The sequence below is a fragment of the Triplophysa rosa genome, linkage group LG22, assembly GCF_024868665.1.
Source record: "Triplophysa rosa linkage group LG22, Trosa_1v2, whole genome shotgun sequence".
Lineage (NCBI taxonomy): Eukaryota > Metazoa > Chordata > Actinopteri > Cypriniformes > Nemacheilidae > Triplophysa > Triplophysa rosa.
Genome location: NC_079911.1, coordinates 12077685 through 12091032, shown reverse-complemented (window position 1 = coordinate 12091032; position 13348 = coordinate 12077685). Strand labels below are relative to the sequence as shown.

The following is a 13348-nucleotide window of genomic DNA, read 5'->3' as shown; positions in this document are numbered from 1 at the left end:
TATCTGTACTGTTTATTTGTGTAAATGTGTATCTCTTACCACACTGTAACGCAAGGTCTTGCACAGGCTCACAGTCCTGGCCTTTGTTCCAAATTCTTGCCTCCCAGTGCAGTATATCCCCATCAGTACAGGACAACTCCAATATTTCCTGATGTGTACGTACCCTTCCCCACAACCTAAACAGACTTAAACTACCTTTCAGTTCAGTGCCTTTCTCAAAGACCATCTTATCCTTGACAAAATGGTGAGTAACGGCTAAAGTTAGAGTGCCATGAGGGGCCAGCCTACAGCAGTTCGGGTACTTAGGATATTTAGACTTAAGTGTCAAAGACACAACTGTCCCATTCACATAGACGTCTGGCGCCAACATAAACCCGGACCAGGTAACGCAGATTGAATGCCAGTTTCCCAAGGTTACCACAGGAGGTGTGGACCACACACTTCCAAACATCAAGATGTTGAGTTCTGACCCATGACCTCTCAGGGCCAGCTCTGTCTCTGTCTTATCGGGGTTCAGGTACATGAATGCGGTCCATTCTGAGTTGTTGATCTTCCTTTTTATATCGACACACACGCTGAACTGCTCCAGAGGAGGAATGGAGCACTCAGGTCTCAACAGCCAGTAACCGCAATCTTTCTGCATGAAATCAACCTTCTTCCCCCACAAACTTTTAGATCTGACAGAACCTGAGGCGTAAGAGGAACAAACATGCAGATACGTTTCTGACAAGTATCAAAACAAATTCAACTTGATGAAGCAAAAATAAGGCTAAATCTATGAAATGCTATAATGAACAAATGGGTAGTTGACATAAAGCGTATCATGCGTCCGACGGTATGACAGCAAAAATGTAGAAAACAAATAGTTAATGATATATTATTTTATATTATTCATCTTTATATTTTAATAGAACATGGCATAAGAAAGATTTATCTTTATATTAGGTTTTTTTTTGCTACAGAATGTCACACCATAGGACACGCGGTTTATTTGTCAACTACCCAAATTCAGTTTCTTATGCACAATTTGTATTTTTGGAATAAGCGGAGTGATTGTTAAAGATGATGTTTGCTCAAGAATACCTCCATCCTTCAATGTTATTACGCTTAGAATGAAGAAGATTGCTAAAGCTTGAAGCAGTTTATTGAATACTTCCATTCTTCACCTGAAAAAAGTATTATATTGTGTGAAAAGGGTCACAGAGATGTGCGATGAAATACTGCGCACTATAAAGCTTGAAAAAAGGAAGCAGTACATTCATTTTGTTCTAGTTTCTCGGAGCATTCTGATTTACAACGTGATAAGCAGTATTAAACTCTAATGCAAACACAGGGCTTTGGCATGAAAGCGTGAATATCATCCTTTAATGAACTTATTGAAGCTATATATCTTGCTGAAGAAAATTGCAATAATACCATTTATTCTATATGTTTCATCATATACTTGTGTCTATACTCGCTGTACTATTATTTACTGTAAAGCTGGTTTTCAACAATGTAAAAATTGTGAAAAGGCTATAGAAATAAATCTTAGTTAAATTGAAAAGCAAACACAGAATAATTAAAATTGATCAAACAATAGTTACTCACCACATTCAGCATCTGTTGATATCAAAATTCCATGAAGGTCGTTGCGTTTCAAGACAATCACATGTATGTATAAAGTTGACATGAGAGGCTTGACCATGACAGGGGTCTAATGCTCATCTTAAAACCTTCCCTTTTCATCACACTAAGTTATTCATTAAGCTCATATAGGTACTCAATGACGAGAGAGTGTATTGACAAATGACCTCTGATGAAATTTAGAGATGGGAATTGTCTATGGTGTTGTAATGCAAAGTCATGTGACTTTAATACTGATTAATGCAATAGCAGTGTAATGCACATCTTTTCTAAGCTTAACATCTTTCATTGGCAGTATTTAATTAACTTATAGAAAACAAAGCTTTTTTAAGTTTTGAGTTTTATTTACTTTATTTTATTCATTTTGCTACTGTAACATAACATTATTTTTTTTTTTATTTTTTTTTTCGATGGTAACAGGTGTCCTTTTTGTTGTGAGATTTTGACTAAACATTTTTGCTTGAAATATAGCACCTTTACAAACAGGGCTTTACAAGTTAATCACAGTACAGTTAAAATAAATCTAGACATCAGTTAAAAATACATGCATCTACACTTCTGAAGCCTTTAAAAATATCTATTATTATGACATATATAATGTGTCCCATTCTCTGATTTGGAAAGGTGAGAATATTATTTTATAGCCCAACACTAGATGTCGCTGTTGTGTAAGAAAAAACGCCATGCGAATCAAATGAGTTTATAAAAGAGTGGCTGTCTTTGAACTTTATTTGTTTTTGTTTATAATTACACAGAGAATACCAAAATAACACATGTTTATGTAAATCACTGTATAGTGGAAATGTGATAAGTACTTTTGTGCATTTTATGAAGAGTAAAAAATGTCTGTTCCTACTGTTCAAGTTTTCGGTTACAAAATTCTTTGTTTCCACCCCCACATTTCATAGTAAGAATAGAGAAATTTATAAATGTTCTCTTGGTATTTTATGAGCCAGCTTCTTGAGGAGATGATTTGACAGTATTCTAGACTTCTTATTGGCTGGAGTTAATTATTCAGTAAATGTTCAGTACATATATTTCAAAAACATATGTATAAGTATATTCTAATATTTTAATGAAATGTATTCTGTAGCACAACTATATTTTAGTATACAAAAATATTTTGAAAACTGTAAGCATACCTTCTAATTAAGATCACGAGAAACATCAAGTGACCCTAAATTTTTAGGGCAGTATACAACAGACACAAAGTAATGATGTAAATGTAAAATTAGTATTACAAATGAAAAGAAGCAATATCTAAACAATACTAAAGCACAGATTACTAAAAAAATTGCAGCCATGTTAACAAGTCATTAAAGAATTAAAGGATATCAAATTCCTTTTGATGTTTGAATTATTTTCTTCATCACTATCTTTCTTCCTATCTGACATTCTTTCCAGAGACAAATGGACATTTGGAAAGAGACAGGATACGTTTTCCCATTAAAGCCTCTTTGCAAACTTAACATTCTTTACAGGGAAAAACTCCCTTCATAAAGAAGCCAGAACCAACATAACAGACGCCTTCATTAACACTTTAATACATTTTTTGTGGGATTTTTGTACAAATTTGAATGAATGCTGATATTTTTTCTGAAGTAATCTTATTCCGCTGTGTCTCCATGGAGAGCTACAGTTTCTTGGAACAGTTAGAACAGTAAATGTCTCCATTGTGAGATACAAAGTGCTTTTTCGCCAGGTTGAGACAGCATTTCTTACAGTTAAAACAGTATTCGTGCCAAGTGCCACCCTCGTAGTTCACCACATTGGTAGCCTGTCCAAATCCTGTTGAATGAGAAAAAGTAGATTTATTTGTCACTTAAGTTCAAAATGTACAGCACTTTAAAAGAATAATGGTTGGCAAGACCTAAAAATGAAGACATTTGTCTGTGTGTGAGTGCACATTCAAACCTGTAATAGGATCTTGGCAGCCATTACACTTTTTGGCCACAGTGCTTTTGTAACAGTCTACGCAGTAGACTTTCTCCTCGTGGGAAGTGAATCGGGTGCCAGACAAAGGTTTTCGGCAGGAGAAGCACACTAAGCACTCCGAGTGCCACGGCTGGTCTTTGTAATTCACACCTCCTGTAGTAATAGGCTGAAGAAAGAATAGCAGAACTCTTGGAAACCATAAACCACAAGTCAACTCGTGACAAGGCCATTATGCGTTAAGATATACGTAGCAATAACAATTAAGGATCAAAAAATAACTTTTAATTAAGGGGTAATGCATCCCCTCTGAACAGCGTGTGTAAAAAAGCAACTAAAGAAGAGAGGTCTAAAAGATCTGTTCTGTAGCTCTGAGACATTTAGCATTACAAAAAAATATTTTTCTGCCCCACGTTTTAAATATCTGGAACATTTCTGGCACTTTTTCTCTGGTTTAGATAATACTTGTATTTTTCTTAAAGTGATAGTTCACCCAAAAATAAAAATTCAGTCATCATTTATTCACCTTTATCTTATATATGAAAACTTGTACATTGAGTTTGTATGGAATGGAAGTCAATGGGGGCCGGTGTTGTTCGGTTGCCAACGTTCTGACATGAGGGTGAGTAAATGATAATATTTCATTTTTCATTCATTTTCATGTTTTGCATTTATTGAATTTATACAACCTCTAACTTTAAAATAAACAACAAACCATCTTTTTTAGTGGGCAGTCTCTCACCTTCTTGCAGCATGCACACTGCTTAGCAAACTTCTTCTCGTGGCAAGGGTTGCAGTAGACGTTGTTGTTTTTCGTCTGGAAGGTTTTGGAGCTAATCGGCTTCTGACACTGATAGCACGTGAAACACTCATCGTGCCACGAGTTGCCATTGTATTCCACACTCTCAGTGCCTTTATCAAACACGTGATGGGAAAATGTAACAGTCTACTAGACGTCAACATTTTACACATACGATACAAAAAAAGTATCAGGATTACGATCAGGCATACTATATACACATTGAAAGTTATCAGCAGGTAAACATGCTTTAATTGTTGCCCAATATTCCTCACGCTGTACTCATCCTGTACCTGCCAGTATGGGCTTGTAGCAGCCGTGGCAGCGAGGGGCATCCTCGCGTGAGCTACACGTCCCACACAGGATCCGGTCAGTCTTGCTGCTGAAAGACTCCTTGGCCAGGTTCTTATAGCACTTGGCACATCTGAAACAATCCGAGTGCCAGTAACGTCCCTTATGGTGAAGCTCCTGAGATGATTTAAGACAAATATTGCACACACTTACTAGCAGAAGCAAATATGATTTCTTAAAAGTACAAAATGCATGCTATCAATTCAGTTTAATTCACATTTATTTGTATAGCACTTCTTTTCTTTTTTGTTTCCATAGCAGTTTTTCCAGACAGGTTTTAATATTACATAAAACATAAAACAAGAAAAGTCTTTTATAATAGATAATATCATAAATTATGGTTGTAAGATAGTACAAATGAAAGCATTTAATTAATGTGTATTTTAAAGCAATCATATTGTGATATCAATAACTTACTATGAATTTGGACAATTTTGTTTCCAACAGAATTTTGAGCAATTTCATGACAGTGGCCCACACGCAGGCCTTTATATCACATACTCTAGTAGCATTTGCTTTTTAATATCATATAAATGATACGTATAATTATATAATTATATAACATAAAGAGATTGAAATAAAGAAATAGAAGTGAGAAATAAAGAGTAGCAACTATACAGTTTCTCTCTACTCTCATTAAGTGACTTTATTTCAAGAAATAAAACAAATTTGCAATCACATATGTACACATTTCTTTCTCTTATATCTTGCAAAAGGGCACAAAAACAGCAAATTGAAAAAACAATCAGTACTTGCAGGTGTAATGTGGTACTTTTAACGCTTAACCACTCGTGGAAAAACATGACACAATATCACACGCCGTTACCTTGGAGTCGGTGCTGATTGGCCGTCGACATTCAGCGCAGGTGTTGGCACAGAACTTGTCGAAGCATCGCACGCACACTTGCTTCTCGTCCTTCTTCAGGAACTTTTTTCCACTGAGGTCTTCACGACAGTAAAAGCACTTGGAACGGTCTGCCATGGTGCGTGACCGTGAGAAGCTGTAAAAAATAAATGCAGCCATTACCTCACCCAGCTACAAAGAGATCATAAAAATGACATCATAACATTACATTTACAGTACATACATATTTACATTTGTTCATTTAACACACGCCCTCATCTGAATCTGCTTACAAATGAAGGAGAATTTAACATTCCGCCTTAAGAGCCAACACGGTATACAAAGTCATGTTTACAAAGTAATAAAACTGTTTCTTTTAAATAAAAACTGTTAAACAATGGAAAAAACATTACCTATTTAATATGTATAGATTTTGTTCAGCAGAATGAACTCACAATGCTTACTCTCATACTCATGCCCTAACATCCCTGTTGTAAAAAACACCATATGCTGGTTAGGTAAGTTTTGAAGCATGGTAGCTGGTTTGTGCTGGTTTAAGCTGGTCATGTGCTGGTCCTTAGCTGGTCCTAAACCAGCTCAGGACCAGCTTAAACCAGCACATGACCATCTTAAACCAGCACAAACCAGCTTAAACCAGCACAAACCATCTTAAACCAGCTACCATGCTTCAAAACTTACCCAACCAGCATATGCTGTTTTTTTCAACAGGTAGCACTCATCATGTTCATTGTTTCCCCAGGAAACTGTGGTGTGAGGTCATTTATTGATAAGAAAATGTTTGTTCCGCTTTCCCTAAGAGAAGATCAGAGGGCCGCAATGTCAGATTGCTAGTTGTTTTGTAACCATAGGCAACATAAGGTACACAGTACATGAGCTTCATTGTGTTCTGGTCTTATCATGATCAAATAGAGGGCAAAGAACAGCTGCAAACCAGGTTAAGACGGACCGACAGGATCATTCTTTCGTCGAGATGATAAATCTAATCAGCAATAACTCGGTTAGGTTTAACGAAACAGCAAATTTAATACACACATTCATGCCTAAATCAAATGATGTGGCAAGCAAGTCCAGGAAATATTCAAAACATTTTCAATTCAAATGTATTTGTACTGAACTTTCACAATAAAGAATACTGCTTTACGGACCACAGTGAGTGAGATTAAGAGAACTGTAGTGAGAAAACTTTTGCGTAAAGACAAACCTTTGCGTGACGTGAATGCGTGTGGTTGTTTTTCATGTGGGTACACATTTGATCCGGTCTGTATACATTCACGAAGTATGTCTGGTATGTATGTGGTGAGATCTGGAATGTTAACAGTTCTTTGACAATGTTTAAAGAGGGAACTTCTCACTTCAAGATCCTTTTTTTTCCAAAGAATAATTATTTAGAGAGCAGATCTGCCTTCTAGGTGTGTTTTGATGTCTAACTCAAGACTCCGGTGTAATAATTTGCTAGCCTACAAAGCCAGAGAAAATTAATACATTTTCTTTTCTCATGTTTCCTTTGTAAATCTCAACTAACATTTGAGTGAGTGAGCTGGTATGTCCAAAAGTATTCCATTTGAAACTTTTGTAAAGCACAAGATTTTTTGTGTAAGTTGCTGCAGTACAAATAAATTGAAAATGTTTCTCTCAAATTGGCTTGTAAAGTCCATAAATAAGATCTGCTCAGTATTTTAAACTCCACTGCCAAAACCGAGACTCCATTCCCATTTTTCTTCCCTCAATCAACCAAATGGTTATTTTATCAGTATATAAAACCAAACTTTGTATGTTTTTGACCAGTGGATCTCAAACTGGGGGCCATGGGCCCCAAAATGAATCCGGGGGGCCACAGATTTTGTGGAAAGAAATTTATCATAAATTTTATGCAAGCAAACATCAGAAAATAAGCCCACCAACCAAAAGAATTGATGTTCCATCATTGTATAACTGAATCAGTTTTTGGTTTAATGAAAATTCTGAGTTCAATATTATAAGTATTTATTTGGGGGGGGGGCGCAAAACAATGCACCCTACACAAAGGGGGCCTTACAACGAAAAAGTTTGAGAACCACTGTTTTAGACAAGCAAAAGTGCTCTTTTTATTATTTAAAACAGGGGCAGGCGATAAGATGAAAGATTTGGCAAAAGCTGTGTTGCTTTTCCCGTCATTTGGGAGACGCAGTAAAACATTCAGTTACGTGTTTCCTGGTCAGTTAACTTTAATGGCAGACCGGAGAGACATTTAGCGATCACATCTGAGCTCATTTCTAACAGCATGTTAACTCCAACAGCTTCCACTTTTCCAATCCAACATAACTGCCTCTAACATTTCTGATTTTGTTATAAGACCTTGTAGGACCATCAAGGGAGAACAGGAAACGATGGGGAGAAATGAGATCGGGATATAAAAATGCCTACAACAGGGAACTTTACTCCAGGAACCTCTTACACAATGATCTAGCATTAAGAGTCTCAGGCCTGAAGTTCAGAGAACGCCGCTTCATGAATAGGTTACAGATAAGTGTGAAGAGGTCATTGTTACAGACGCTGATGTAATGGTAAGCAGACCATGGCCCCCTGTTTGAGTCAAATATTTAATACGATCTCCAGGGAGATGGCAGACTGTTGAGACTGAGGCATCTGATTTCAGGATGACCTCATGCACCAGCATCTGGAACACAGTTGGCCAAGCATAGCAGCCAAAGCAAACGGGAGGGAAGAAATGGAACGGTCACACAGTTCTTGGAACCGCTGGCTGATGTGATATGATGGAACTTCATATGATTTGCGTGCACTCGGCGTGTTTTTCTCTTTTCTATTTCTTCATAGACTCATAAAAGGGTGTGGCGCGCTGCCGCTTATAATGTTGGAGACCAAATTAGAAGTTGGCTATGACATCACCTCCTGGTTAGCTCAAAACATGATGATTACTGCATTCTCCGAAAAACCACACGCACACGAGATCGCTCCTCTGGCAGACGCACTCCCCACGTTGTAACACAAACAGAGAGGCATCTGTTGGAGGTGGTGCATTTTTGCACGGACAAGGGCACAAATGGTCCTGATTAGCACCCAATTTAGGTCATCTGAAATGGGTTTGGTAATGGAATCGGCTCTGTTTTACAGCTGGGAAAATTGAGGGGGTCTTGGCAGAGCGTCGGGTTGGCATGATGTACTTGCAGAAGAATTTGGTGAAGGCTTGGAAACAGGCAGAGGTGGACAGTAACGAAGTAAATTTGCCTGAGTACTGTACTTAAGTACACTTTTTGAGTATCTGTACTTTACTTGAGTATAATTTTTTCTGAGTACTTGTACTTTAACTTCACTACATTTGAAAGACAAATATCATACTTTTTACTCCACTACATTTATAAAAAGGTCCAAAAGTAGAAAATGGTTTCTGTGCAGCGGGGTTTCCTGTGTGCGCAATTTATCTGGCTTGTGATCTGCCAGGACCTTTTACTGTTGCCAAGTATTTCAGTTTTTCTAAGCTCGCGGTTTTCCGGCAAGCTTTGAATGGCCATTTGGCAGATTTTTTTAACGCAAATCTGGCAACTCTGGGATCTTCCCCGCTAAACTAATGTAAACGTTGGCGCTGCTACACCGTTGATAGCGCTCTAAAAAGGCAAATAGACCATTAAAAGACGAAAAAGGCACATGTTAAGTGTAGTGTAATCATGTGTGGGTTACGATCAGTCAAAGATCGTAGAAACATTGTCATGAAAATGATCGGCAACGGCTAAACGGTAAATAAGCATCACATACACCTTGAGCTACACGTGCGTGTTAACTTCTGATCTGCTGCTATATCATTTAAAGCGATTTGGAAAATGAATGATGTTTTTACTGAAGTAACTATAGTTGAAGTGTTTCTGTTGAAATAAAAACAATAGAACCCTGCCCAAAATACAACATAAAATGTAATGGATTTAATGGTTATAATGGGAATTGTATTATGGATACTTGTTGTCTACTTTGTACTTGTATGTGATGGATTCTATTGATGGGATGGTAAATCCTATTGGAATAAAACCCAAAACACACTACAAAGAGGAATTTAATTTAAAAATCTCAAAAAAATCATTGTTTTTTTCAGCAGGGATGGTATTTGCAGTAAAACCACAGTATCCACAAATTTACCATTTTCTAAATATAGGAACCATACTCCAATTAATGATCTTTAGTAAAACCACAGCAACTACAAATACCATAGTTTCATTATACTAGCTATAGTTTATGTTTGTAGTTAAATTATGGTAATACAAGTGGTAATAAATGCAACAAACACATGGCTTCTACACTTTACTATTTACAAGAACCTTACTACTTACTGGTAAATTGCTGCTAAAACTGGTAAAGGGAATATACAAAATAAAAGAACACTGCTCATAAATACATATAGGCCTAGGGGGCTAATGAGGATAATTAGGCTAAATGATCATACAGGATTATATCTAAACTAAACATATATGTGCTAAACATATAAAGCTCTTACAGGAGTTGCTCACTGCAAAATTTGCCCCCATTGACTTTCCATAGTAGGAATAAAAACTACTATGGAAAGTCAATGGGGGCAAATTTTGAAGTGAACTACTCCTTTAATACAACTGATACTGTGAGCTACTCAGTGTATTCAGTAGGTTGCTTCAGAGGCATAAGGTATACGACATTAAAACAATGCACAACTGACATAAAGGAAATTTACTTTTAATACTTGAGTACTTTTAAAAGCACATACTTCTGTACTTTTACTCAAGTAAGAATCTGTCTTTACAACTTTTACTTGTAGTGGAGTAATATTTGACCAGTAGTATCTGTACTTTCACTCAAGTAAGGAAGTTGTGTACTTCGTCCACCTCTGGAAACAGGAAGCCTACAAAACAGCGGTAAGAGGAACAGGCGAGACGGCGGCCAGCGATGTAACCCTAGCGCTCTTGATCTATGCTCCTAAATACACTTTAACAAAGAAGAAACACAAACAAGACTACTGTCCCTCTTTAGGCTGATGGGGTTAATCAGAGGTCATTTTTTAGGCCACCATACAATAATTCAGAAAAATTCATAATTTATGATGGCTTCCTTTGAGGGTCCTGGCATTAACAATAGGATTATTGTAATTTAGCGGTCAGGCATTTTGTATAATGATCATTAAAGTGTATAGTTGACATTGGCAACCGCTTTCCTAAATAGTTGTGGAAGTTTAATGTCTCTTGTGTCATTTTATTTATTTATATTGTTGCGTTGCGAGCGAGTCCTGATCACCCTGCGAGAGTTTATTTAGTGGTATTATACAGTACATTATCCCTTAATAACCAAAATAAAGACATGCTCCAACTTTCTCAAATAAATTGATAGTGGGCAGTATATTGATAGTGGGATAAGCCAACACTTTCAGTTCGGCTGATAAAAATCTGCTATTACATACTTATGTAATCCTATAGACAGAACAGTGAGCTTAAAAAAGCTTAAAAAAACAGAGAGTACAAATCCCTCGAGTCCTTACCTAAATGTTTCCACACATGCTCTTAAAAAGGCCCCAACAAGCAAGTAAGGGGAGGAAATAAACCATTTTTCATTTCACAATAATGGAAAAACAAATGCTTTACAGGTCCCTATAGAATGACTGGGAGTATAGTGGATAAATCCAGACAGAAAACGGGGTCTGCATGAACTGGATGTGAAAATGGAGAGATCTGTTGCGTCAAATATTTTCAGGATAGAGTTCTTTTGCTGTTCCAAAAAAAAATGTAAGGTTGAGTTAAAGCCCTGATTCATAATCAGTCGTGGGTCCCGTGGCTAAGACTCTGACACATGAGACATGTTCATGTGCTCTTATAATACATTACTTGTCTTTAGGTATTAAGTAGCGCACAGGGTGTTTGGTTCCTATTTTCCTATTAGCAATGAATGTTCTGTATTATTAGTACGAATAGTGTATTATTTGTATTTTAAACATATCTTTTGGTATTTTATATTCACTGGATTTGATGTCTGTAAAGCCAGATTGCCTCCAGCCAACTAAAATTGCTTAAAGGGGTCATATGACACAGCTAAAATGAATATTATGGTTTGTTTTAGATGTAATGCAATGTGTATACACGATTTAAGGTTCAAAAACGCTGTATTTTCCACATAACGTGCATGTTTGTATCTCCTCTTTGCCCCGCCTCTCTGAATCGTGCAGATTTTTTACAAAGCTCATAGCTCTGAAAAGCGAGGTGTGCTATGATTGGCCAGTTAACCAGTGTGTAGTGATTGGTCGAATACTGCAAGTGTGTGATGGAAATGTAACGCCTCTTACCATATTTGGAACATCAGAGCACATGTACTGACAGGTACATCCATCTTACTTGCATATACATTTGGGCAATCTTGGTCAAATCATACCACGAACTGACGTAGATTTGTGGGGGTGTGGTTACACGAGGCGTTTCAGGCAGGTCTGGATGAGCATTCGCTTTTAGATAGAACACATCTTTTGTTCCGACACTTTAATTTTTGCAATGTACGTGTCTAATACATGCATGGGCAACTTATAACGAGACACAGAAAAACACGTATTCGCGCCATATGAAAAAATGGGTACGAAAGCTAAATAAAGCATGCCAGAGATGGTGCGATAATGGTTTCCTGTGTATTTTTTCCTTCCTCGTTAAAGATAGAGTTAAGGACATCCAAGATTCAGATTTTTTCTCAGTCTCTTGGGCTGAATTCCACTGTGTGCATAATTCAGACATGTCCAGCAGTGTCTCACCCCATAAGTCCATGCGTTAAACTCCATGCTTTTCTGGAGTTAAAAATCTTTAATAAGAACCAGATTTCAGAGTCTGAAAGACATACAGTCTTAAGCATGCAGAACATTTCTAAGCCAACGCCCCATCCTATAATTCTTGTACAACCATTAATGCACTTTATATAGTATTAAGACTCACTGTTACAGAACATTAAAGCAGCACACCTGTACAAGTATTGCTTATTTTTTAATGTACAACTTCTATTAAATGGGTATGCTCAGTTTATACAAACATTATTTTATATTAATATAAGGGATAACGTAAATCTGATGGCAAATTAATGCATGTTGATATGCAACACTTAACGATTCAAAGTATGTAAAATACTTACACTTTTTTAAACGAAATATTGATTTTTTTTCACAACACATAACCATAGCACACGTTCTACCCTTTGTTGTGTTTAATTTAATATGCAGTAAATTTGGGTAAGCATGTAAACGTGATTCTAAGGGGCTGCGCAATTGCGCAAACTTTGATAAATGAGTATTATTAAAAACCTAAAGCTGGGTACCTTTCTGATAAATAAATTAGCCCTGAAGAATTTACTGAGACTCGACTGCTACAGTTAAAAAATGCAAACTTACCTCTCTCTGGGATAGACAGCTCTGATCTGTATCGTCCACTGTAGACCCAGCAGTATCTTCACTGCACTTAGCTCGTTCTTGCAGTGGTGGGCAGTCTCTCACTACGAGACGCGAAAATACGAACTCTACTATCGCGAAGTCTCAGCTCATAAATATAAATTAGTCCACGACAACGTTGTTCTGTAATTCCAATGGCAAAGACGAAGTCATAAATATTAATTAGGTAACGCTGACGTTTATACGTCCCAGTGAAGAAGGTTCTTCCGATATTCAGAACTTTCACCATAGTAGGATTCTCACATCATTTGTCGTTAGTAAGGACGCAAAATGATGACTATCGAGTTAATTCACAGAGATGGGAAAATACTGACGTATTTTTCGTCTCTAGTACATGTTCAAATATCTGTAT

General features: G+C 36.9%; 1 protein-coding gene across 1 annotated transcript; it reads right to left on the bottom strand.

Moving 5' to 3' along the window:
- Window positions 1–2327: 2327 nt before the first annotated feature.
- Window positions 2328–13025, bottom strand: fhl1b (four and a half LIM domains 1b). Its single transcript, XM_057321275.1, has 6 exons — window positions 12940–13025; window positions 5535–5709; window positions 4651–4825; window positions 4301–4470; window positions 3541–3727; window positions 2328–3414 (listed from the first exon to the last, which is right to left on the bottom strand). Exons 2-6 carry the CDS (start codon window positions 5688–5690, stop codon window positions 3260–3262), a joined length of 843 nt encoding a protein of 280 aa, XP_057177258.1. The 5' UTR covers window positions 5691–5709; window positions 12940–13025; the 3' UTR covers window positions 2328–3259.
- Between the last annotated feature and the right edge of the window lie 323 nt (window positions 13026–13348).